Consider the following 27,911-nt stretch of genomic DNA (forward strand, 5'->3'; position numbering starts at 1 on the left):
TTGCCACTGCGACCATTTTGTTAACTGCACTTGTCAAAACATGCAGCAAACAAAATCATCTTATTTTATAAACTCATGAATCTAACATAAGCCAGCAGTTCTATGTTTTGTGAAGTATTGACGAGTTAGTAAAACCGCATGTTAAAAAAAATGAGTTTTTGAAAACAATAATGGTGGAAACTAAAAATAGTCATACAAATTGGAAATATGAGAGAATGTTTTTACAATAATAACTTTAAGATATCCCATGATACCGACCCTAGTCTACCAAGGGTGTGGTCTTCACAACAGTGGTGAACTTGGGACAGATGCCACTCCCCATGAGTTTCGGGACTAATAGGAACTTTGGCTTTTAGTCACACGGGGCAGAAACCTGACTCTAAACAATGTAGCTATGTCTAAAGAAACTGCTGATCCAAAAGGACAGAAGGGCCACATCTGGCCTCAGGAATGCACCGTGGCCAGGGATGGCCATGTATGTCCAGCAGTAGAGTTTGCTTGGTGTGTGACAGGTTTTTATCATACCTATTTATTCCATCTCGTCATGACCTCTTTTCCACTAAACTGAAACTATTCTTTCATTTAACTGTAGTTTTCACCTATCTATACTTAATCTAACGTCAGCCTTGATTTTGGTTTATCTCGGCTTTGTTTTCAGTGCTGGATGTCAGACCTGGGGCTTCACATGGTCAAGCCAAGCGCTTTACCACTGAGATCAGCCCCCAGCCTGCTTTTGGACTGGCTTTCAAGTGCCCTATCCTCTTATCTTTCCCACTCTTTCCTTTTACTATAACACCAGATCCTGTCTGCACCATGATCGCGGCATCATTTTGTTTTCAGTAGCTTGTGACTTTGCAACACATATCTTTAATTTCTCGGTGTCAGCCCTTGACGAATACCTTCTATTGTGGGTAATGCGCTAGCCTTTGGTACTTATATCTTTTCTGTTCACAACGTTATGCTACATCCACAGTTAACATCTATGCTCGCTGCTCCCACTCTACCCTATTCCACACCACTGTTCATGCTGTTATGCATACTAATTATATTTAAAAATTGGGGGGAAATCCCTCTGATATTTACCAATATATTTACCATTTCTAATCTTTATATCTTTATGCCGAATTGCATTCCCATCTGATCCATTTTTCTTCAGCATATTTTTTAACATTTATTGTACTGCACACAGATGCCAATGTATTCTCTCAACATTTTTTGAGTAAAAATTGATGTAATTTACTCTCACTTTAGGCAGATGCTTTTATTAGATATATAATTCCAGGTTGACGGTTATGCCTTCCCATTCATGGTAAATTGCCACTCTCTCGTCCTCTGGCTCATATTGTTTACAAGTTCACATCAACAATTCCTGCCTTTGTCATTCTGTATGTCATGTCTCTTTTTTATAGAGTGTTGTTATTTTTAAATCATTGCAGTCTCATTTTAAATCTCTTCTCCACTTCCTGTGCATTTGTGTTTGGCTTGGTTGCTTGCCTTCCCTGCATTTCACAGTGAATACTATGTACCAAGCTGAGTACTGGCATCTATTAACCTAAGACATCATATCCTCATCTGAGTAATGCTTGTCCTTCGATGAATATTAAAATAATATTGACTTCTCTCACCCACTCATTCTTTTTTTAAAAAACCACTATTAGTAGTTTATTACACACAATGCTTTATGACTGACATTTTAATAGCTTTTAATTTTTTTAAATAAAATTTCCAATTAAAATAGAATTACATCACTTTCTCCATTTCCTTTCCTCCTTCCTGCCCACCAGCTCTCAAACTGATAATGATGCTTTATTGATTATTGTTATGCACACACATGCACAAATACATAAACACAAGCTACTGAGTCCTGCTGCTGTTGCTGTGTGTATATGGCTGCTTTTTAGCAGATAACGTTGGGGAGCTCATCCCAGGGACAGTTGCCTATGGGTTTTTTGGGGGGCAGCCCTGGGATGGAATGCTGTGAAATTTCCCTCCTTCCGTGGTAATGGTGCTTTGATATTGACACTGTTCCTCTCATGTTTATTCTACCTTTTCTAGAAGAGACTGGTTCAAAGCAGACTTCCTGGACTTTGGGCTCTTGGGATCTTTCCACTTCCCTGATGCTCTCTGAACCACAAACACAGGAGCTGTGACGTAGCTGTATCAGTTGGGGCTGGGCTACCCACGGTCCCTTGATCTTTGTATTGTGTCCAGTGGTGTGGTTTTCTGTGAAGGTTTCCACTTGTTGTAAAAAAAAAAAAAAAGGCTTCTTTGCTGAAGGGTGGTAGCGAGACTTTTATGGACAGGATTTAGAATGCAGTTAAGGAATTACACTAGGGTAGTATAGTGGCAGGAGTTGATGCTTTTGTAAGCCCCACGACAGGCACTGGCCCTGAGAAATTGGTCAGCTTCTAGTGCCAGGTATGATTTCCCTATATATGGGCTTTTATACCGAGTTAGACAACTGTTGGTTCCCACGGCCATGTGAATGCTTCTTACTGAAGCTCAACAAATGTCTTGCCATGCCGGTAGCTGGTGTGGTTCATAGGTGCTGCAGCAGGGCAGGACTAGCAATTGCTCGGATCCCTTGGCAGCTTGCATAGTACTTCCTGGTACTGTGGAAGCTAGATTATAGGGAGGGAGGTTTCAGGCTATGTTTCCGGTTAGATACAGCTCACATAATCCTATTCTTGTGCACTGCCGTATGGTTTCTCCAGTAAGACTGCTCTACCCTCAACCTCTGAGAGACAAAACAGGGCTACACTGATGGTCCATATTTTTTGAGTCACCTGGTCTACCCTGAAAAATTATTCAAAATAGGTTTTTTGATACTTGATAGTAGTATTTTTGTTAGTCTGTGGTTCTTGAGGGAGCATTGTCAGCCCAAGTAGCTTAGTGTGTGTGTGTGTGTGTGTGTGTGTGTGTGTGTGTGTGTGTGTGTGTGTGTGCGCATAATTTTACACAGTATGACTCCTTAGGCTCTGCCAAACAACCGTGGTGTTGTCACCCATCCCTTCTCCTCCTGGATTAACCTTGCCCCTCCCGTTTTTCCATTCCTGTCCTCCCATCCCTGGCATCCTCCTATTGCTGCCTCATATCCCTCCCCACTTGGTTCTTTTATATTTTCCTGCTTTCTGCACTTACTCCACATGTAATTCATATCTGAAGGTTTGGCACTAAGAACTGCAGATGAGAGTGAACATGTGGCGTTGTCTTTCCCGGTCTGTTATCTCGCTCAATATGATCTATAGATTTTATGGTTTAGTTTTCTTTATTGTAAGCCATTGTGTGTATGTACCAACTTGCACTCACACCACAGTGAGTTAGGGCTTTCCTTCCCCCCATAACCTCACCAGCACTTGTTATTTTGTTGATCCTAGCCATTTTGACTGGGATGAGCTGAAGTTTCCAACCTTAACTTGCATTTCACAAGTTGCTATGGGTGGTAAACACGTTTTGAGGTATTTCTTAACAGTTTTAATTTCTTCTATTGAGAACTCTCTGTTTAGATCCCAAGACCAATTTCTAAACCGTTCATTTGTTTCCTTGATTCTCTGTTTTATACTTCTTCGTATATTCTGGATATCAATCCTTTGCCATATGTAATTTAGCAAAGATTCTTTGATGGTGTAGGTTTCTTTTTCACGTGATTGTTTTTCTACTTGTAGGCATTCAGTTTTCCCAGAACCATTTGTTGAAGATGCTGTCTTTTCTATCTAACCCTAACCCTAACCCTGTCTTTTCTACTATATATTGTTTTTGTCTCTTTGTCAACTATCAGATGGCTGTAATTATGAGCACTCATTTGTGGGTTTTTTATTTAATCCCATTGGCCTGCATGTTTGCATTTTGTGCCAGCACCATACTGCTTTTGGTAGGATAGCTCTACACTATATATGGACATCTCGTATGCCCATCTCTCCAGCATTTTCCTTTAGTTATGTTTGGATTTTAGTATATATATATTTCTGTGAAGAATGTTATAGGTGTTTTGGTTGCACTGAATCTGTAAGATTTGGTTACAGGGTCATTTTCATATCCATTCTACCAAAACCCAAGTGCAGTAGTATTACATGGGAGGGCCACTATGCCTTGGGCAGAGAGCACTTAGACTAGAAAAGAAAGGGTAATTAAGACACAGTTAAACTTGGCTGGAGAGGTCTCTCAGCAGTTAAGGACATGAACTTCTCTGACAGAGGAACCGAGTTCAGCTCACACCAATTCAGTCTCTGCCCAGTTCAGGGAGCTCACAGGTGCCCAATGCAGCTCTAGGGGATGCAAAGCACAGTGCTACCCTCTAAGGACACCTGCACTCAGGTTGCTCACACTCCCACACAGACACACATGCGCACACATGATTAAAAACACAGTCTCTAAGGATATAATCAAACAAAAGATGATGGCCTAAGTCACCAGAAAAGAGAACAATCCAGAAAGTCAGGAGACGGAAGTCAGCAATGAGCTATGGCTTCCTATACCTAGCCCCTCAAATGACCAACATTTACAGTTGCCTGTTACCTGAAACTATTTGTTTATTCAGTGGGAAACCATGGCTTCTTACAGTCTAAGCAGTGTGACATGACAGAGGCGCTTCTCTGCCCCAGCCAGGTGACTCTGTAGAGCATCACCATCCCATCTGCCAGAACCTTCTTCAGCCGCGGGGAGGGTGCACCGAGGGTGGCTGCTACCACCAAGTGCATAGAGTAACAGGGGAGACAGGGCTTCTTATGCTTTACCTAAGGTTAATAAATTTACATTCAAATTCAAATAAAATCTTGACAGCCATTGGCAACCATATTAGAAATATCTCTAGTGAAATGCTAACTAACGCTTCCATGCATGTGTGTGCGCGCACACACACACGTACACACACACACGCGCACACACACACACAAAGAGAGAGGGAGCCTATAGTGAACTCTACTAGTACTTACACACGGCACGGCATGAAGCTTCCTATGCTACCATCAACACTCAAAGAGCAGCTCCTATCCCTTTAGGGATTAGAGAGGGGCTGGCTGGAGAATTTGATGAATTTGTTCACATTTTAAAAGAAAATAGTAAGTACTGACACATAATTTGAAAATGTGTTCTTAGAACAAGGAAATACTTTGGAAAACTAATTTTTTTTTTAAATTTTGGAGGTTTTGTTCATATTTTAGACAAAAGCATGGGGTTCAGAAGAAGGGCACAGTGTTGATTCTGTTGGCATGGCTGCTCCAGGCAGAGTAAGTGACTTATAGAAAGATTATCAGAACGTCTTATCTAGAGTGTGGAAGAGGGATGGATAGAGAGACAGCTTACATATAATGGGTGTACAAAGAAGAAAAGGAAGCTGGGAAAGTGTACCTGGGTGACTTAATGACCAAGGGCCCTAAAACATCATTTTCCTTAGTGAGAATCTTTCAAGACCTAGAGAATTTCAAAGATCTAGCTATAAAGTATGAGTTTCAGGATCCTAAATGCCTGACTCCACAGCATCCCATAGACTTCAAGTCCCCAGTTCCTGGCTCGAGGGAAGATGATGAATTGGTCGCACTCTACATATCTTGACCTTTGAGTCTTTCTGCCTGGGTCCTTGCTACCATCCTTGGCAGGTAAGCAGCACTGGTTCATAAGCCCACATCGGCATCCTGCAGGTTTGCACATGCCTCCTTCCCCATGGATGGCAGAGGCAGTGCAGGCCTATAAGTGAGAATTCTGGTTTGGAAGCCCCTTCTCCTGGACACTTACCTTGTCTTTGCCATTGCTATCTGGCTCCTTTTATTGAGAAAATAAATCACTTTATACAGGTCATGTAGAAGGAGTGAGTTTTTGAGGTGTTGTCTTAGAAGCTAAAAATAAATTAGATTAGCAGTAATTAGCAAGGTGGGTGTAATTTCATACCTTTGGCTGTAATCATTTCCTGAAGTGGTTTTCTGTTGATTTGACTTTCTAGTGAGCTGAATTCCCCATTGAAAGAAGGCATGCATTCTACACCCCCTACCCGCGTGATTTTAAGGAAAGTACAGTAAATATAAACTAAGGTAATAATGGCCTACACAGAACGCCCTGTTTTCATGAAATAAACCACTAAAAATACTTCTCTCTGGAACAATGGGAATGTGGTGAAAGTGTAGTTTTTTAACCATTCCATACTATTATTTTATTCTGAAAGTTGTTGTTGGCAGAATCTGGTCTCAATAATTACTTTTTTTAAGACGAAAGAGGAACAATTTTATTGCACTCCAATATAGACTCTAAAAATATCAAAGAACCAAGTATACAGGGATCAGACTATTAATAGCTTAAAAAGCTATCAGTTGCTGGGGTGGGACACATGGTTTTTTTAACGTTGTGAGCCAAAAATCTAGATTTTTCTGCCGAGAAATACATTTTGACTCCATAACACATTTAAAGGTGAGAAAAGGCTGTGAGTGATTAAACCCCCTTGTTCTCCCACACCCCAAAGGAGACATTAATTCTTCCAAGAGCTGTGGCACATACTCTCGGAACCGTCCATGATGACTGCTCCAAGCTTAATTAGCTTACGACCAGACGTATAACACAGCACTTTTATGAGATTGGTTAAGACTCACATGCAAGCTGAATTACGACTTGTTGCTACAATGCTAAAGCCCCATGCACCCTTGAGCTAAGCTTCGCGCTTGTCTCAGTGTGGTGAAGATGGGAGGCAGAGTACACGCTGATGATGTCACTTTTCAGAGGTTGCCCATGCTGGTGGAGGGACTCCTCCTCCTCACACAGACACGCTGTTCACTTGGGGCCCCTATTTGACAACCACTTTGGCCTTTATGCTACGTTTTCGTGGGATATTTCAACTCTTGCGCCAGATCCATGAATCTGACATTGCAAGAAATGTGATTAAAGGGCTTTTGTCTATGTCTATAAAGAGAAGACAGAAAACTTAATAGAAGAGTTGGGCAACATTCGGCATTGGCTCTGATATTAGAGGCCAACTGTAGGCCTGTCAGTTGAGAGTGTCCACTGATGGGGGGCACTGGGTGTGGTGGATCTTTATGTCTCTAGAACAGTGTGCTGCTGTCACTGCACAGCCCTGATTCCTTCCAGACTCTGTGTGTGTGTGTGTGTGTGTGTGTGTGTGTGTGTGTGTGTGTGTACACGTGCATGCATGAACATGCACATGAGGGCTAGAGGTTGATGTTGAGTATCTTTTCAAGTAGCTCCCCATATTTTTTGAGTCCACGTTCTCAGTGAGCTTGCTGCTCCCTAATTAGCTCACCAGGTTGGCAGCAAGCCTCAGGGATCCTCCCATGCCGGCCTCTTCCCTCTGGGGTTACAGGTGCATGCCTCCATGCTCTGCATTGCATATGGCTCCTGTAGATCTGAGCTCAGGGCTTTATATTGGTTTGACAAGCACTCTACCCAATGTTAAGAACATATTTTCAATTTTAAAACAAATCGAGATTCAGCTTGCATACTATAAAGGATATATTTGTTGTGTGTCTTTAATATATGTTCACGTAATCTACCTACATGGTCATCATCAGGGTACAGAACATACCCACCCAGAATCCAAGGTATTTCCCTCCACTCTCTTCTGTTTGCTTCATTATTGTCATCTCTGGCACCCTAAAGCTGTTTAATCTACTTCAGGATACAAATCAAACACTTTTCAGCATTCTAGTTTTTTTTTTTCACTCAACATAAGGCACATAGATCTCATTGTTAGCTAATGACTTCACTAATTTTCATTCATGTACAGTTTTAGATGGCTTAAATATAATATGATTTGCTTATTATATTTTAATATATTTATATTTTATTACATTTGGATTATTTCCAGCTTTTGCTGCTGTTAATAATATTAACATAAACATCCTTCTATTTACCTCATGGTAAACATAAGCACACGTTTTTCTGGAATATATAACTGGAAGTGAGGTTTCCGTGACACTAGCATAGTGGGTATCTATGAGTAGTCGATCCTTCCAAACAATTTCTTACGGCCGCTATGACCTGGGCACACTGCGCCTCCCCACCGGCAGTGAGGGAGGTCCTCGTGGCTTCAGACTCGGACATTTTGTTTGCTCTATTCTCATTGTGACGTTTTCACCCTCTTGCTGAAGGATGTGTATTATTAGTATCTGATTTAATTTGCATTTCTCTGCTGCCGCACATTACTATACACATTTCCGTGCGCTTACTACCTACTTAGACATCTTCTGTCACAAGTTCTTCTCTGTTTCTTTCGCATGCTGCTTTCTAGGATTCTAGATTGGCTGTGCAGCCCAGCATACACTAGGCAAGGACTCTACCACTCCCTTCTCCCATTTGTGGTATTTTCTGCGTTTGAGACAGGATATTGCTAAGTCACCAAGGCTGGCCTTGAACTTATGCTCTCCCTGCCTCAGCATCCAGAGTAGCTTGGACTACAGGCTTATACAACTAGATAGAGTGGTTTTTTGCTGTTGTTGTTTTGTCATTGTTGCTGCTGCTATTTGTTTGTTTGTTTTTCAAAGCATGGTTTCTCTGAGTAACAACCCTAGCTGTCCTAAAAGTTTCTCTGTATAACAGACTGGCCTTGAACTCTCAGAGATCTGCCTGCCTCTGCCTCCTGAGTGCTGGGATTAAAGGCGTGTACTACTACCACCCAGCTAGTGGTTCAATTTTTAAGATGAGTAAAACTTTTTTAAAAAAATGAATGACCATTAAAACAGATTAATAGGGGCTGGTGAGATGGCTCAGAGGTTAAAAGCACTGTCCGTTCTTCCAGAGGTCCTGAGTTCAATTCCCAGCAACCACATGGTGGCTCACAACCACCTATAATGTGATCTGGGCCCTCTTCTTGTATGTGGGTGGAGTACTGTATAAATAATAAATAAATCTTTAAAAACCAGATTAATAATATATATTAAAATAAAAATAAAATAAAAAACAATGATAAGAGAGCTAAAATGAGTATCAAGAAAAGAAATGTGAGTATTTTAATCCAATTAGGCACTGACATGTTTTCACTGCCTATTCTTGATGAAGACAGGAGCTGGGTGCATTAATTCCCTAAGACAATACATGGTGCTTGGCAGAGAATATGTACTGAGACACAGCCTATCAATAAACACGTGGATGCCAGCATCGGTGAACAAAGGGGTCACCTTTGCTTAATGGTGTGTGTGTGTGTGTGTGTGTGTGTGTGTGTGTGTGTGTGTGTGTATGTGTGTGTGTGTGTGTGTGTGTGCACGTGTGTGTGTATCATTGTATATATTTTACAGCTGCAGATAAACTTTGTTTTTTCATGTGCTATGGCTAATGTGCTGCCAGTGTGGTAGCACTGGGGCATCTTGACATGTAAGGGGTGGGGCCTACAATTAGCTAGATGGTCCACTGCTTAAAGGTGCATGCTACCAAGACTGATGTCCTGAGCTGGATTCCCGGGGCCCAAGGGGGTGGGGGGGAGAGAACTGACTTCTACAATTGTCCTGAGGTGGGGAAGCGTGTAGGTCAGGTTGGCCTGTGTGATTTTCTTCAGGGGACCGCCTTGGGTGTAAGTCAACACAGAAAGACATACAGCCCATCATTCCCTAGGCAGGGAGTCCTGAATACTTTGAGGCAGAAGCCAGCTGCTTGGGAGAGACCCAACTAGCAAGCAAGAATGCATGCATTCATTCCCTCTTTGCTCTTGATTGCGGATGGAGTAAAGCCAACCTCTCCGAATTCCTGCCTTGGACTTCCTCTCACTAGGGATTGTGACCTGGAAGTAGAATCCAACAAAGTTCTCTTCCCCTGAGCTGCTTTGCTCCAGGCATTTCATCACAGCGACCGGAAGCAAACTAGAACAGACACTGAGATTTAGGAAAAGAAAAGTCTTAAGCAAGAACAGGAGCTGTGAATGTCCCTGATGAAAACCAGGCCCTGGGTAGATAGACTCCTGCAGGGTGGGGTCTGTTTGCCAGTCCTTTGGCCCTGGTACACTGGAACACTGGGTATAGTGCAGAGCCAAGCAGAGACACACCTCAGTCTAGGAGGCTGGCTGGCCTCTAAAGAGGACAGCGCTAGAGTCTGAATACTTGGACTCAGGGGCCACAAATGAACAACTTCCCTTTCTTGGTTTAAGCTTCCTCAGTTGTAAAACAAAGAGGTTGCCTGTGGGTTCTCTGAGTCTCCCTCGTTCCAACTGTCTCTTGAGCCCCTGGGGAAACAGCTTTTATGAGAAATTCAGTGCCTCCTCCCCGAGGTCACTGTGACCTGAGTGTGGAATACAGCCCAAGTCCCAGAAGGCTCGCATCCCTTTAGCCTCCATCCAGACATGGGTTATTCTAGCACCTAACTGCTCTGCTCACAGGCTGGGATGCAAAATAAACTCCCAGGCTTCTGTGGAAAGATAGCCCAAACCCAAAACAACAATGCTCCTTGGATACGAGCAACGTTTCATTCTAGAAATAGAAAATGTCCTCTAGCTTAGTTATAATTTCTGCAATCTGTTCTGCCAATTTTTCTGTGTGGTTTGTAAAACTGCTATTCAGAATTCTTTGGGCCAAAATGAAAATCTAGCCTATTTCTAATAGCTTGATGATTTTGATGGGATGTGTCATTTAAGAGCTGATGAAGGGCAGGCAAGATTGCTCAGTGGGTATAGGTGCTGGCTGCCAAGGTGGATGACCTGGTCTCAATTCCTGAATATGACACGGTGAAAGGAGAAAATTGACCCTATGAGTGACCCCTGTGTAGAAGAGAAACGTCAACACAGTTCAGAATGCCATGCCCATTGTTTCTTCTTTGAAAATCAGCTGGAATTTTCCACATTGGGAGCCCTTATCCTATGACACAGGAAACTTAATAGAGTATATTAATTATTTTGCTTCTAACAAGATTAGCTTCTAATGTCACTCGTCAGATTTAGTAGTAGAAGAGACTCAGCAGACTGTACAATAGCAAACTTGATCTCTCTGACAGAACACAGGAAAAATATAATAATATGAGTGACATGTCAGAAAGTAACCAAAGCAAGGAAGGGCTCCCAGCACGAGAGAGAAGAGGGAGGGAGGATGGGCAGGTCGTAAGACGGAAAAGGGCACTGTGTGTTTTCATCTTCTGTTGACAATCTTAACTTATGAACAACAGCTATTTTTACGTGTGTGTGTGTGTGTGTGTGTGTGTGTGTGTGTGAGAGAGAGAGAGAGAGAGAGAGAGAGAGAGAGAGAGAGAGAGAGAGAGAGAGAGAGACAGGAAAGATGCTACTGCCAACAGTGTTCATCTTAAAACTTCCTCTTTAGCCAAATAGTGATAAAAAGAGGTAGGAAATATCTGCAAGAGTGTAGCTGAACCGTACTTTGAAAGGCATCACTTAGTGTTCTTGAGCCCCCTGAGTTGAGCTTGGTCCTTACCTCAGTGTAAGCATTCCTAATGTGAAAATCCAGTGTTCCAGTACCCCAAAGTTTCTTTGAACAGTAATGACTCCAAATTACATAGCTGGCCTCATGTGACAGACCAGTCAAACCGCAGGTGCAGTAACAATACTGTTTGAAATTGTCTACAGCCTCTTTGAGTGATGCATATATAAAACATGAACACCCATCAGTCATCCAAAAGGGAAAATTCCACATGCGAGTCATCAGAAGGATAACGCGGAGCTTCCTCTCCACAGAATAGAAACAAATCAGTTCAATAAAAGCTCTCGGTGTGAGAGTGGTGAAAGACAGGCACAAAGAGCATCGTCACAGCACACACTTGAAGATGCAGTCCCTAAGGCTGGGGGAGGGGCTGGGGGAGATCCTTCTAGTACACTATGGGCCCTTCCCTGGAAGAACTCTGCGGGGGGATGAACAAGGGATGGTCCCCACAGGCTCGTGTGTTTGAACACTTGGTCCCCATTTTGGCTGGTGCTGCATGGGAAGGTTCTGAAACCTTCATGAGATGGAACCTTGCTGGAAGCAGTATGCGACTGGGAGACGGCCAGAGGGTTTATACCCGGGTCCCACCTCCTGCTCTGCCTCTGCTTCCCTTGTAGAGGTAGAATATGATGCAGCCAGCTAGCTTCCTGTTCACGCTGCCATGCCGTCCCAGGCATGATGGACTCTAGCCCTCTGGAATTAAAAGCCACAACAATACTCTCCCTTAAGTTGCTTTTGGTCCTGGTATTTTCTCACAGCAACAGGAAAGGAACTAATAAAAACTGCTGTGTCACTTTTTGCCACCTGCCATGGCACTCCTTTCTGTCTGTTGTTCTCTACAGCCCCATCTACTGAGGGAGCCAAGATCTAGTCAGCATCTGGCCAGAACACAGACAGAAGCTCATGTCAGAAGGATGTAAGAGGAATTTATGAAAAGACTAGACAGAGGTGAGAGGAGGAAAACAAGAAGAAAAACACAAACAGCTGAGCCTTTTATGTTCCTGATTCTCATGATAGGAGAGAGGACTGTGCTACCAGAATCCAGAGATGCTCTGTGAGGTCAAAGCCATTCTCAAAGAAAGATGAGCCTTGGGCAACCTGGCAGGTAGAAAGACAGAAGAGTAACTACAGAGTTCTTTTCTCTGCCTCCAGGGTCATGCTGGCAGATGGGCATCACCACCTCTCTGCTCTCTTCTTCTTATCTTCCTTCAGCCTTCCTATCCTAGGTGGTTCTAGAAGGGGCACAGGGTGCCCTGAGACTCTGCTTTGAATTCTGAAAACATTGCAGATTAATTTTTAGGATGGAATCATTGGCCTATCTGGGCATTATTGACTTGATATATTTTGGGATGCCCTGAATGTTTTAATTAAATCTCAATCTCTCTCTCTCTCTCTCTCTCTCTCTCTCTCTCTCTCTCTCTCTCTCTCTCTCTCTCTCTCTCTCTCTCTCTCTCTCCTATATACAATTGAGGTTACAGTGAACCTCTTCAAAGCCACCATAGATTTTGGTCATCTACTTCCAGTTAGCATATTTATGCTGCTGACTTGAACACTTCTGACACCCTGTGAATAAAAAATTCTAGAAGAAACCGCACACATAGAAATAGTCTGTCCACTTGAAAACATATGTGCCTACTTTATATTTTTACATGCTTTTCAATTTAAGGTGCTTTACACGTATAATTTAAATTAATTTCCCAGAAATATGATGATGTTAGCATTGTTTCCCTTGATACTAAAATTAATGCAAAGCTCAGTGGATAAATTATGAACCCATGGCCTGGGGAAGAGGGTCTGGACCCAGGCCTCCCCAGTGACATCATGTCATGATAGTGGTTTTCGTTTATAAGCAGCAGAGGTCTCAGTTTCAACATTCCCTAGATGTGCTGCGAACTAGAACCCTAGACTTCCCAGATGGTTTTGCTAGCATTAGATCTGATCACATTTGACTGTCTTGATTCCTACCTCTGTGGGAAGATCTGTCTGGAGATCCCTGGCAGATATAATTCCAGGTCCCATCATCAGGAACAGAAACAAACCAATTGTCTTTCTTTCTGCTGCCAGATACACAGCATTGTTTCACAGGCTACTAGTAGAACTCACAACCGCCGTAAAAAATTCACATAGCACAACACTCTCACAAATAGCCCCTCCCTCCCTCCCCTCCTCTCCCCTCCCTCCCCTCCCTCCCCTCCTCTCCCCTCCTCTCCCCTCCCTCCCCTCCCTTCCCCTTAACCGCCTCTCCCCTGCCCCCTCTCTCATTTCCATTAGTCTCTAGACTTGAGAAATGTGTCTACTTTTTCTTTAAGTGTATAAAGAAGAGCCCCAAACTTTTAGTTTCGTGTTTGACTCTCTGAGAAAAACTCATTTAAATCTTTCTTTACTGTTTTGATTCTTGCCTTCTCCGGAAACATCACTGGCTGTAGCCACAATTCTTCTGGTCAGTCTATGGCTCAGCTCTCTGTTCCATCTGCAGAAACCTCCTCCCTTATGAAACTCCACCTGGACATTTTCTCTCTCTATGGTTCAGCCAAAGTCCAGACCAGGAAATAGAAACCACCCCAGGTACTCAGGGCAGAAACAGATTCAATTCATGGAAATCATCTGGAACTGGAAGGTCAGGAGGTTGCCTCCCATCTATCTTAAACCTCACTGTCTGTTGCCATCCAATAGGAGGATGTTGTTGCCCCTTACTGGGTAGGGGGTGATGGTTTCACAGACAGATGCAGAGCCCAGCCACCACTAACTGCATGCCCACCTCTGGAATTAGGCTGTTTATGGAGGCTATAGGACCTTTCTTTTTATTATTATTATTATTATTATTATTATTATTATTATTATTATTAATTTATGTATATAATATTCAGCCTGCATGTGAGCAGACGGCACCAGATCTCATTATAGATGGTTGTGATCCACCATGTGGTTGCTGGGAATTGAACTCAGGACGTTTGGAAGAACAGCTAGTGCTCTTAACCTCTAAGCCATCTCTCCAGTCCTAGGACCTTTCTTAACTGGAGCCTGATAGAGAAAGTGCATCATTGGGGGGTAGGCTTTGAGCTCTTACTGCCTCATCCACTTCCTGTTCTGTCTAGGTTTCCTGGTGGAGATGAAAATGTGATCACTCAGCTTCCTGTTATGAAGGCCTGTTCTATGCCTCTCCAGCCATTATAATCTTCCTATTTGGAACCCTAAGGCAAAATGAACACTTCTGTCTATAATTTGGTTTGGGCCATAGTGTTTTCCCACAGCAGCAAAAAGTAGGGAATCCAGGATCTCATGCTGAACCAGGAGTTTCCTGTTTGGTGAATCTGGCTCGCCAGCAAGGCCCTGGGATCTGCCTGTTCTCTCTCATGAACAACCTCAATCTGGGATCACAGCTAAATGCCACCGTGCCAGGCTTTTAGAAAACCAATTCCATATGTTTGTGCCACAAGAACTGTCCCCACTAAGCCATGTCCCCAGACCCCCATATCTGAAATAGTTAACAGTCGAAGTCAAGTCTTCGAAATATACCTAAACTCTATAGAAATTAATTTCTGATTTAATTTCCTCTCCTCTTGAAATCCAGAGATATTCAAAGTTTGCAGTGTATATCCAACCTTCAAACACACACACATACACACACTGCTACATGTATTTATTCAATATTTCCCCCTCTTAAATCTGGTTATATTCTAAACAATAAAGACAACCAGACTTTTTACATACCTAGGTGAAACATCTGACTAACTTGCACACATTCTAAAATCAGCAGAAAATCTCAAAATCAACCTCTAATTTCTCGTTTTTCTTCTAAAACTTACAAAAAAAAAAAAAACCTTCACCACCATCTCTGCATACCCCCTGCCAAAACCTTCAGTCCTACAGCTTTAATAAGAAGGAATGGTCGTACAGTCATCTCTCACTTCAGAGTGCTATAGGAGCATGACCTAAGACTGCTAAGGGGGCTGAGTGGTGTGGTCTGAATTTTTTGGCATTTTTGAAAGATCTTTATGAGTGATTTAGTCACAGCTAGTGAATGGAAATTAGGATTCAAATTGGTCCTCCGTCTACTGTGATCCCAGCGAGCCCCTGAGCACAGGGTGGAGAGGGGGTGACTCACACACCCAGGACTGGGTCCCCCCTGGTGACTTCATCTGCATTCTCCCTCTTTCCCTAACCTTGTAGGGGACTCCATGGGGCTGAGAGTGAGTTGAAAAGCCTGCTCAGAGTTCTTTGAAAGTAAATCTACTTTATGAGGCAGCCATCTGTGGGAGGGGACTGTTATTTTAACACCTCTCCCACTCAGCCTGTTCAGGCTCCACTGGAACGCTCAAGGTCCAGGCCTGCCTCTGTGCTGTGCAAGTAACAAGTTTACCATACATAGGAAGACATGTGTCCCACATGTGGACAAGAAATCTCTCTTCTTCCCTCAGCCTTTTCCCATTGCTTCAGCACCCAGCCTCAGTGATGCCCAGCACCTAGCATGAGCAACACATGACTTAGCACTGAGCATTAGAGACACACAACTCAGAACCAAACACTAGAGACACACAACTCATTACCTAGCACTAGAGACAAACAACTCAGCACCTAGCACTAGAGAGACAAACAACTCAGTACCTAGCACTAGAGAGACAAACAACTCAGTACCTAGCACTAGAGACACACAACTTAGCACCTAGCACTAGAGACACACAACTCAGCATCAAGCACTAGAGACACACAACTCAGCATCAAGCACTAGAGACACACAACTCAGCACTGAGCACTAGAAACACATAACTCATTAACCTAGCTCTAGTGTTACACAACTGGGTACCAGATGCACAACTCAGCACCCAGCATAATTCACCTCTGTGCATTAGTGATGCGCAACACCATGCATTATTGATACACAGCACCATATATTGCTGGCACACAATAGCATGTATTACTGGCACACAACAGCATGCAATAGTGATGCACAACTGCATGCAATAGTGATGCACAACAGCATGTAATAGTGATGCACAACAGCATGCAATAGTGATGCACAACAGCATGCAATAGTGATGCACAACAGCATGCAATAGTGATGCACAACAGCATGCAATAGTGATGCACAACAGCATGTAATAGTGATGCACAACAGCATGTAATAGTAATGCACAACAGCATGCAACAGTGATGCACAACTCAGCAGGTAGAGAAATGACCCCAAACTTGCAGACTACAAGTACTCATGAAATCATACCTCAAGAGGGATAACCCCCAGAGTCCTAACCCTGTCCCACGCATGGGTCTCTGCTCATGGGAGGAAGCTCTCACACCAAAGGGAATGCGTGAAGCAACAGGCACCTAGACTCTCCTGCAGTTGCCACAGGCAGCCAGCATCACTCTCTCACTCTCACCTCCTTACATGCTGTCCACTTCAAGAAGAGTAAGAGCCAGCCCCAATGGGGGTGCTGCCCTCAGTTGACCCCACGCTGACCCGTAGAAGGAATGTTCTTAACAGCTCTCTTCCCAGAAGACACCAGGACTCTGTGCACAGAAGGTGCCGAATCTATGAGGGCGAACAGGCCTGGCCTTCTCTCTGCCTCTGCCCCTCATCTCAGGGCCTCACGCCAACTCAGTGCAAACATCCTTGTGCCATCCCATTCCCCATCCTCTAGACCTTTCACCTCACCAGGGCTCCTCACATAAAATCAAAACGGGACGAAAACCATCCCCTTTGTCTTTCACAGCCAACAGGAGCCTCTGTCCCTCTGGACGCCTGGTGCTCATCAGCCCATTCTCCTCAAAAGCAACAAGGAAAACGGATGGATGCAAAGCCTGATCCTTGAAGCTTACTTGGGGTGGATGTTTCCCCAGGGGTAGGCAGACACGTCTCACTCCTCAAGGTCACAGACAGAAGCTCTGAATTCTAAGTTGGGGTCCAGCAGTCACAGCCTCTTACACAGCTGTGTTCCATAAAAGAGACCAGAGTCTGACCCAATGACAAGCTGCACCCACACACGTGTTGGGGGAGCTGAAGGGAAACGGAGACTCACTGTGGTCAGAGAGGCTCGGGGCTACTTGAGGCCCTTCCAGTGGGAGGAAGGAGATGGATCTGGAGTGAACAGGTGCTCACAGAGGAAAGGCAGGGGAGGAGCGGAGAAAACAAGTTGGACATGGCAGAATTGCCTCCGAAAAAGTCTTCTCTGAATGCTGTGTGTGTAAACAGTGTGTAAATGTGTGTGTATACAGGTGTGCATGTATGAGTGCACATGTGGAGGCCAGAGGGTCATTTTGAGTGTCATTCCTCAGGCATCATCTTTCTTGATTTTTGAGGCAAGGTCTCTCACCAGGAACTGAGGCGCTCCTGCAAGTGCCATGGACCCACACGTGCCATGGTTGTAGGAACCAACACTCACATCCAGTACTGTTTCACAATGGCTCCTAGGGTTCAATCTCAGCCCTCAACTTGCATATCAATTGACTTGACTGGCCACTGGCCCAGCTCCCACTGTTTCCTGTGCTGTCTGGGTACTATTGAGGCTCACACAGGCAGGACTCCGGCTGCTTTGCTTTGACTGGGTGATCAGAAGGTGAAATGCTTGGTGAATACTGGATCACACACCACAGTTAGGGTAGACCGGATGGAAAGGTAGGACGAATGACAGATGGCCAAGGACATGTGGCATCTTGTCAGCCTGCAGTACGCATGCACCCGGCGTGCAGCGTCACAGAGCTTGTTGTGGCTTAGCAGCTCTTCCTAAAGACTTGCAAGCATCCTAAAAGCAACACTTTGTGTAACCTCCCTTCCAAACTTTGGAAGTTCTAATCAGTCACAGTAGGCTCTGACTTGTACATGGAAATGGAGGAGACTTTGTAATCAAGTCCTAAATATGTATTTGCAGCAATATGGCTTTTCAGGAGGATATGTGATGGGAAGCAACAGACAGCGCAGGGGACAATTAAAGGGACAGCACCACGCAGCCAGGCCTTCCACTCCCTGAATGGAATTTCCTGGGCTGCCCTGATTTCTGAATTTTCATGTTGATTTGCAGTCGGCACAATATTATTGGGACCCCACGCGTCCTCCCTCCTCCATCACCTGCAATGGAGACTCATTTAGGCAGCAGGAACCTTGCGAAGATGAGTTTCCCAAAGCATCCTAATTTCACCACTGGCTCCAATTAGAAGTCAGCCCTGTGTTCCAAACCATTAAAGGGGGACGCTCTAACTCCGGGGCACCAGGCAGGCCCCCCACTCTGGAATCTGGGAGCTCTGCTAAGTGCTCTTCCCACCCAAAATGTGCCCCAGGAGACACTCACAGACCTGCCAGGCCCACTGGATATGGGCCAGCCCTTTACAAGCTTGTGATTTATCGAGGCTTAAATTTTAGTGGCCGGGAACAAGTTCTTCACCAAAACCAAAACAGAACAGAAATCCCAGAATTCTCTTGTGTAAAACTGTGCTTGTCCAGCCATAGGACAGAGTAGGAAGGAGTACAAAACAGAGCTGACCTGAGAGCAGAGGCACCGGGACATACCCCACCCACAGCATCAATATGAATAACAACAGCACATTCTTGTCCCTCAAATGAATCTTTGTGAGATTTGCATACATGTTTATTGTGAAATGTATATGCATCTTGCCTGGAATACATTTCATTGTGTGGCATATGGCTCCTTTCAGCAGAAGATACTAAAAGATTTTAGAAATAGCCCTTCCTCTCTCTCCCAGAGAAGAAGGTGCCACTCAAAGGCCTGCACTTAGGCCCCATGCAGATGTCATGGATGTTACCAGTCCTTCGTGATTTTTCCCTGTCATTTTCTCCTGGCAAAGCAGGCCAGGCTTCACTGCCCTAGGCAACCAATGCCCAGAGGACCCATAAATAGAACACAGGGTGCCTCCTGTCCACAGTCTACTGTGGGATTCTGGGAGAGAAAGCTGAAGAAACCCTAAGCGTCCATAGCAAAGGGACCTGTGTGTGTTGTGGGGACAAATACAAGCTTGGCACACGACTTCCGGCCTTGAGGAGTTTTATAGGACCCACTCAGTTGAAGTTCTAATACGTCATTAACTCTTACATTAGGAATGGTCAAGTGTGCATTATTCTACGGGAAGGAGGCAGGGGTTGGGGGATGGTATAGAGGACGAGAGAGTCCATGTTTATGTTGCTCTCTGGTCTTTCATTTCTACTCAGTACCGTGGGGCTGCTCACCTGTTCCGCGTGCACTTTCCTGGTTCTTTGTTAGCCACAGTTCAGCAGGGAAAGGTGCTTCTTGCCAGTGCTGCAACCCGAGTCCAACTCCCAAGGGCCCGTAGGGTGGAAGGAGAGAGGCGACTTTAACCAGGCGCCTGGTTCGTCTGTTTTAAATGTCAGCTTCAAACAAGCTGGAGCTACCTAGGAAAAAGCAACTGTAATTGGAAAAGGGTCTCCATCAGACTGGCCTGTGGATAAGCCTGTAGGACATTTTCTTACTTAATCACAGATGTGGGAAGGCCCAGCCCACTGTGGGTGGCTTCAGCCCTGTGCAGATGGTCTTCGGGTATATAAGACGTCAGGAAGAGCGAGCAGTGGCTGCTTCAGTTCTTGCCCTGGGGTTCCTGCCTTGAGTTCCTGCCCTGACTTCCCTCAGTGATGGACTGTGACCTGGGAGTTGCAGAGCTGTGAGCGGAAATAAACCTTGTTCTTTTCTAAGTTGCTTCTGATCATAGTATAGAATGCAAACAAGAACAAGCACATGCTAATCAGCACATACATGCAACCCCACAAACACATGTACACATGCACGCATGTCTGCATGCACACACACACACACACACACACACACACACACACACCATGCCCACGCGCCACAATGTGGTCACGCTCACCGCACTCTTCTACACGGCAGAACATGGAGCATATTCGCTCTGAGATGTGATGAGCAGTTGGGTTTTTTTCTTTCTCCTTTTTGTGGCAGTGCCTGGTCTCCACACCCAGCAATGTAAACAACTGACTTGTGGGAAGGCCTAGAAAGGACGTGTGACACCAGCTTGGCTCACACTCAGAAGGGGAATCTGTCAGCAAATTGTAGACTGTTGACCCTGTACTCTTAGTAGAGATGGGGAAACGGGGCTGTGAGAAACAGCCTTTCTTTTTGCAATGCCACTCAGAATTACAGCCGAGTATCCCAAAGCCCTCCGATTACGATGCTGATACTAAGGAATCAGTTCCCGGGGAGCTGGAAAGGTCAGGCTGAGCTCACTTGCTCCCGTTTCGTTACACAAAGACAACCATGTAGCTTAGGCCTTTTCTCTTCCTGCCTCAGGCCGAGGGTGCTAATCTTGGGAAGGGTTATTTAAAATAACAAGTGATCATTACAGTAATTTCGGTGCCTTTTCCGAGATAACTGAACTTGACTTTGGCTCCTAATTTTTGGCCTATTTTTATCTTTCTGAAGCTTTGTTGTATGGTTTCTCTCAATACTTCTTTAGAAGTTGTGTATGGTTAGGCAGATATAAATTAATGTAAACTTCTTAATTCTTACTTTTCCCCAGTCATAAAGAATATTCAAATTTGCCTTAACCTTCATAAGCCCCAACAAAGCATTTCGTTAACCTCTGCCTTGTGCAGAAGGCCTCATCACTTCCACTTTCCCCCCTTTACTCTGGAGGCCTTTAAGGAGGTGCCAGACAAGTAACACTATGTAGACGCCAAATGACGATGTATTTGAACTAAACCTGAGTTGCAAGGAAACGGATAACATGAACTTGAAGTTTATACATGTGAAATGAGAAAGCCATGTTATTCTTCATGTAATAGTCTACAAAAATAAATCCTCTCAGTCTGAAAAAAAAAAAAAGAATGTAAACTTAAAATTCACAGAAGAGCTGGGTGCGGCAGCTCGTGCTTAAAATCCCAGCGCTTAGAAGTCAAGGCCAGGAGGGTTGCCATGAGTTTGAGACAAGCTTCGTCTACAGATTAAGACCCTATCTCTGACAAAGAAATAAGAGGTCTAGGGCACAAGGAAGGAGCGAGGGCTGGAGGGAGGGAGGAGGAAAGGAGAGAAGGGTAGGGAAAGAGATGCTAGCTCACAGAAGAAGGGAAGGGACCAGTGTGAAGGCAAGGGCGGACAACATGCTGTATTTTAATGCCTCCAATTGCCTTTTCTTCCCAGAAAGCACTGGACACTAAATGTCACAAGGACGGAGGCCGCTCAGTATTTGAGAGACTGTTTTGCAAAGCAAACTTTAGTTATGTGGAATGGGCAAACATGATGTAAATGTATTAACACATTTGCTGAATTCTGCAAATATATTTTTACACAATTAGCTTAATTATTTAGATACATATTAAACCTTGCTTGCCTCGAGCAATTTAACATGGAATGTAATTTCACATATTATCACAAGAAAAACACATTTATAGAAAATCTGTGTCTCTCCTTTCATAATAACACTTCAAATACTCATTATTTAAGACATAAATAAATATATTTCAAGGATAATGAAAACTGTGTATTTCCAGAGAAAGTGTCTCTTAACCCACTAAACAAGTGGTCTCCTGAAGCCCTCTCTTCTTGAGGCCTTGGAAGATCTGTCACGTTGTAGCAGTGCACATAACAGGGCACCTCCCGGCTCCTCTTTCAAAAGTGAAAGGATGAATTTTCTTTTGCTTTAAGAAAAAATTTAAAGTGCTTACAAAGCTAACCCACAGGAAGTCATACCCAGTGCCTTGGAAGGTAGATGCAGGAAGGTCAGGTATTTAGGTGTAGCCTTGGCTACATAGTGAGTTGGAGGCCAGCCTGGGATATAGGTGTCTCTGTCTCACAGAAGAAAAGGGAAGTTGCCAAGGAGATGGGGATGGTCACGGCTCTTCCAGGTCTAGCTTGCAAAGAACAGGGTTCATTTACTGTGAAAAGCCTGCTTAGGGGCCCCTCATGCTCCTGCCCCAGGAACACTGGCGGGGACCTGCGCAGCGTCTCAGGGAGAGCCAGTTAGGCCAAGTCCCCATTCAAATCATCTAGCCAGCGGAGGAAAAGAAGGTGCGCACTGATGGGGAAAACGCTTTGGGTTTCCCAGCAATCAGAAGGTTTTTAAGGATTTAACTTACTTTTAACTATATAGAGATAGATACATGTGTCTGCGTGTGGGTATGCATGTGTGAGTGCGGGCGCATGTGAGTACAGGGGCATGTGAGTACAGGGGCATGTGAGTACAGGGGCATGTGAGTACTGGGGCATGTGCATGTATGTGCATGTGAGTACAGGGGCATGTGAGTACAGGCGCATGTGAGTACAGGCGCATGTGAGTACAGGGGCATGTGAGTACAGGGGCATGTGAATACAGGGGCATGTGAGTACAGGGGCATGTGCATGCATGTGCATGTGAGTACAGGGGCATGTGCATGCATGTGCATGTGAGTACAGGTGCATGTGAGTACAGGGGCATGTTAGTACAGGCGCATGTGAGTGCAGGGGCATGTGAGTGCAGGGGCATGTGAGTACAGGGGCATGTGAGTACAGGGGCATGTGAGTACAGGCGCATGTGAGTACAGGGGCATGTGAGTACTGGGGCATGTGCATGCATGTGCATGTGAGTACAGGGGCATGTGAGTACAGGTGCATGTGAGTACAGGGGCATGTGAGTACAGGGGCATGTGAGTACAGGTGCATGTGAGTACAGGGGCATGTGAGTGCAGGGGCATGTGAGTACAGGGGCATGTGAGTGCAGGGGCATGTGAGTACAGGGGCATGTGAGTACAGGCGCATGTGAGTACAGGCGCATGTGAGTGCAGGCGCATGTGAGTGCGGGCACATGTGCGTGCATGTGTATGTGAGTGTGGGCACATGTGAGTGCATGTGTATGTGAGTGTGGATGCATGTGGAAGCCAGAATTCCAATTCCCCTGACGTTGCAGTCATGGGTAGTTGTATGGGGCCTGACTTGGGTGCTGGGTCTCATGTACCTTGCAAGAACACTGAATGCCCTTAACCACTGACCTGTGTCTCTAGCCCCCAAAATATTTCTAAAGACCTCCTGCATAAAAATAATCTATTATGAAGCACCCTGATAATATAGGTGGCTTTTATAGCAATAATTTACACTCACCATTTTACAAAATGAGAAAATAAATTATAAAGAGGAGTAACTTCCCATGGCCACTCAAACTGACCATAGAGACTGAAGAGGTAATTTCCAGATTGGTTTTGGCAGTTTGCTACTAATTAGGAGTCATTGTGGAGAGAATGTGTGTGTGTGTGTGTGTGTGTGTGTGTGTGTGTGTGTGTGTGTGTGTGTACGTCTGTGTACATGTGTACATATATAATTATCTCTCTGCTATAGCCTGTGATGTTAAGAATTAGTCATGAACACATCAGTTGAAATTAAGTATTGGCCAGCAGTTTAGCAGTGGCCCAGGGAGAAGTCTCGTGTACTTGGCACCACACTTGGCGTTTCACCCCTAAAGCTCGTTGCTAATCTGTCGATTTACTTCTGGCAGTGTGTGCAAGTCCACTCATCTCATGCAGATGCCAACATCTGTTTGAATTGCTCTCTAATCATTTGCCTCAGTTCATCCCAACTTCTTGTCACCTGTTTGTCATTTCTCTTCAATAAACTTTCACTGTTGTTCATATAAAATGAAGACTAAAAAGGGGAGGAAGAGGAGGAAGAGAAAAAAGTAGCAATGGAAGAAGAAAAAGAAGGAAAAGGAGGAGAAGAGGAGAAAGAGAAGAAGAAGAAGAAGAAGAAGAAGAAGAAGAAGAAGAAGAAGAAGAAGAAGAAGAAGAAGAACCAATTAAATAATAACACCAAAACAAAACAAAACAAAGCTTATTACAAATGCTGAAGCCCTAGGCAATTACCCATGGAAGATCTCAACCGGCAGGGTCATGGACTCATAGAAAAACCAACTATTTATGTCCCCATCAGCAACTGAGCAATTGGTTTTCAATGTCTGGCAAAAGCCTGTTCGGTGTCTACCAATATGTATTCTTCAAACTGAGGATGGGGAAAAAAAGGAGCCAGAGACAGTCATGAAGGACTAGATGGGTACTTGGCTCCAACACACGCCTCCATGATGTCTGCGACTTGTCAATGTCCGCCTGCATGGCCATCTGCGTCATATGACCTTTTGGTGTTCTCTGCTGCTTCTTACACACTGCTCAAGATTTGCAGGCCACTGCACAGGCACATCTTCCTGTCCCTCCAATACCCTTCACAACCTCATGCACATCTTCCGGTTCTCCAGTACCCTTCACAACCTCATGCACATCTTCCGGTTCTCCAGTACTCTTCACAACCCATGCACATGTTCCGGTTCTCCAGTACTCTTCACAACCCATGAACATCTTCCGGTTCTCCAGTACCCTTCACAGCTCCATGCACATCTTCCTGTCTCTCCAGTACCCTTTACAACCCCATGCACATCTTCCTGTTCTCCAGTACCCTTCACAGCTCCATGCACATCTTCCTGTCTCTCCAGTACCCTTTACAACCCCATGCACATCTTCCTGCTCTCCAGTACCCTTCACAGCTCCATGCACATCTTCCTGTTCTCCAGTACCCTTCACAGCTCCATGCACATCTTCCTGTTCTCCAGTACCCTTCACAGCTCCATGCACATCTTCCTGTTCTCCAGTACCCTTTACAACCCCATGCACATCTTCCTGTTCTCCAGTACCCTTCACAGCTCCATGCACATCTTCCTGTTCTCCAGTACCCTTCACAGCTCCATGCACATCTTCCTGTTCTCCAGTGCCCTTCACAACTCCATGCCTTCCTCTTGCACGTGGAGATGGTGGAGATTGGGTATAGTTGCCTATCTTTTTATGTTTACTGTCCTTATCTCTACTATTTTCAGAAAATGTCTCAGACTCTCTCTAAAGCTAACTGAGGTCTCTTAGCAAGCAGCTGAGGTCCTGCCATATCTTTATACAGTTCCTTCTTCCTACACTGCACATGAATGAGAATAGGAACTCCACATCACCAAATTCTGTTTTTCGCCCTTCGGGAAACTTCTACTGTAACATTTAATTCACATTGTAAATGTTCAAGTTACTCTACCTACATTCCTTTTAGATATTTCAGAATAGAAGATATAACACACACACACACACACACACACACACACACACACACCACATAACACACACACACAAAACTCCAAATAACTTACATCAAAAACTCATTAAAACATCTCACTGATTAGTGGCTTATTTAAAAAGTAGATTCTATTGTGTCATTGAAAATGCTTTTTCTAAGGTTCCCCCAAGGTCATTCAATGCCAAGAGTCAAAAAAGCAAAATGCTGCTGGGTGCCCAAGTAAGCAAAAAAAGCTACATCTGCCATCTAGTGGTCATAATATGTAAATGCACTTGGACTCACCATCTCCAGGTCCATCCTGCAGAGTGAAACTGCTCCCTAACAGGCCTTAACAGCTCCTTTCCTTAGTGCCTTAGTCACAGTTGGGAGAGCTTCGCGTGGATCATTTATATTCTAGTTAATATCCAAGATAATCATATGAAGTAGAACACATGTTTAAACCCATTCTAGAGATGACAATTTTGAGGCAACGACAAGTTGAGTTCTCTAAGCTGTGGCCACCTAACCACAGAGGCAGCATCCCCAAAACTGACTGCCATCGATGCTAGTCTTCCCAGTGCTTATAACAAGCACTGTTCTATGTTAACAAGCACAGTGCCTATTAACACATGTTTATAGTTCTCAGAGTTAGGGGCACACCCTTAGAGTGCTGGTTGTTCTTGAGTACAGGTAAGTAAACAACAGCTCAAGGCAAACATACAATCACGAAAGCTCCCCACGAAGGAGTGGTGAAAACATATTTGGATTTGTGTTTTCAACTAAACTCTGTATTGGATCCATTGCATTGTGTTCCTAGTATAATAATTATATGAATCCAGAAAGTGTCTTGTAAGCTTTTGGTCTTGTAATTGAGCATAAAGCAAGGTGTCATAATTTAAATGTTTGGGGTTTCAGTTTTCTCGACACTTAGGGCCATGTGAAGTAGAACCAGTGACACCTGTGTGTGCCCCATCCGGAAGGGCTCCAATGTTACATGTTCCACCTTCCAGAACATTCCATAAACCAGAAGCCAAAACACCAATACCAGACTCTAGGGCCAATAAGAAAATTCCCCATGTTATATACACACCCTGCTTATAACTTTAAAATCTGATGGATGCTGTGTCCTTGTCACCATGGAGACACTGGTGGTTCCCCCTCCCAACATTCCAAGCATCTCAGAATATGATGGACCCCTGTGCGCCATGCTTTATGATCTATAGAGGGTGTGGATGGTGGGCAAGCAGCAGAGACCCTTCATACAGCCCTTTTCTACAAATGCTCAGATCAGTACCCGCTGGGCTCTATCACGAGAGGCCTGGCCTCTAGCTGTAGAATGTGCCTTCTGCTCATGCCAGTGGTCTTGGCCACTTCAGCCCTTGAGACACTTCCTCTGCTCAGTGCGCCATATTCTCCCCTCCTTTAATATCTGCTACAGTCTGAGTGCGCAGTTCTTGCCCCAAACACCTTCCGGTCTCATGGAAGGATGCAAATTAATTATCGATTGTGCAAATTCAGGGGAAGAGAAAGACCAACGATGATGGAGGGGGACAGAATCCGCTCTGAACTGAGTCCTGGGCAGCAGAGGGAGGACGTACAGTGGCAACTTGGCTACTGAGCGCTTCTCAGGCCCATCCCAGTGGCTCTTGCCATGGCACCACCTGCTAGTACAATTCTCCTTGCTGGCATTCCATCGCATCGCCGTTCTGTGTTGTATGGTTGATGCTGTCTCACGCTGTAATGCTCACACATGCCCAAACGTCCCTCCCCGCCCCCTCCTTCCTGCCCCGCCATTCCCGGTGCTCTCACTGGCACTCTCTCAGCACCTACCCCTATAAATAGCTCCTATATCTCTCTTGACTGACTTGGCGTGACAGGGCAGGTGAGAAGAAAGCTAGAGGCAGGTTTTTCATGGAGAACAAAAGGAAACGAGAAGGAAACAAACAACCCAAGCAATGGCTCCAGACAGACAGTGTGTGTGAGTCTGGACAGACAGCAGGTAAGAGGTAAAGTACCTCAGCAAGGTGCTCCGGTGGCGGACAGCCCCTCAGCGTTCTCTTGGGAAATGCATAGTTTCAAATTACTTATATTTCATGACATTTCATGACACTGGCTGACTGTCTCATTGCCTACGGGAGGAAGCTGCACCACAGCAGTGATAACGTGGGCTGTTCTTTGGTGAACTGCACTAAGCCTCAATTACGATCACTTGATTACATGAAGGACTGAAGTGTCTCCGTGATCACAGAATTTCCCTACTGAATAATTTCACACTCTGTGTTTTCCAGCATTTTCCTAATTCTTCCCCAAATACACAAACAAACATTCTTAAAAGTCCAAAGAGGTGGGAGGAAACCAATCCTTTTTTCCTCATTCTTCTGGGACAGGCAGACTGAAAAATCCTTCACAGCAGAGACCAGCTCGATGATATTCAGGCTCACGCGCCATCAACACGGTTGTCAGCCATGTAGCGTGTTCATTATGGGGCGGCATACGAGACAGAGTGAGCACAGCTGGCTCTCCAGATCGCAGGTTGAAGCTG

The 27,911-nt window shown here is 44.7% G+C and overlaps 1 protein-coding gene across 1 annotated transcript in view; it reads right to left on the reverse strand.

Annotated features, from left to right (window-relative positions):
• Positions 1 to 5,730: 5,730 nt before the first annotated feature.
• Positions 5,731 to 27,911, reverse strand: part of LOC311587739 (uncharacterized protein) — a 99,930-nt gene continuing 77,749 nt past the window's right edge. Inside the window, exons 4-5 of the mRNA XM_084764877.1 lie at positions 19,522 to 19,704; positions 5,731 to 5,831 (exon numbers count right to left, since the gene is read on the reverse strand). Coding sequence (XP_084621003.1) covers positions 19,552 to 19,704 — 153 coding nt within the window. The 3' untranslated portion in view covers positions 5,731 to 5,831; positions 19,522 to 19,551. The remainder of the gene's footprint in view (positions 5,832 to 19,521; positions 19,705 to 27,911) is intronic.

This window comes from Acomys minous (assembly GCF_964271855.1).
Source record: "Acomys minous genome assembly, chromosome: 17".
Classification (NCBI taxonomy): domain Eukaryota; kingdom Metazoa; phylum Chordata; class Mammalia; order Rodentia; family Muridae; genus Acomys; species Acomys minous.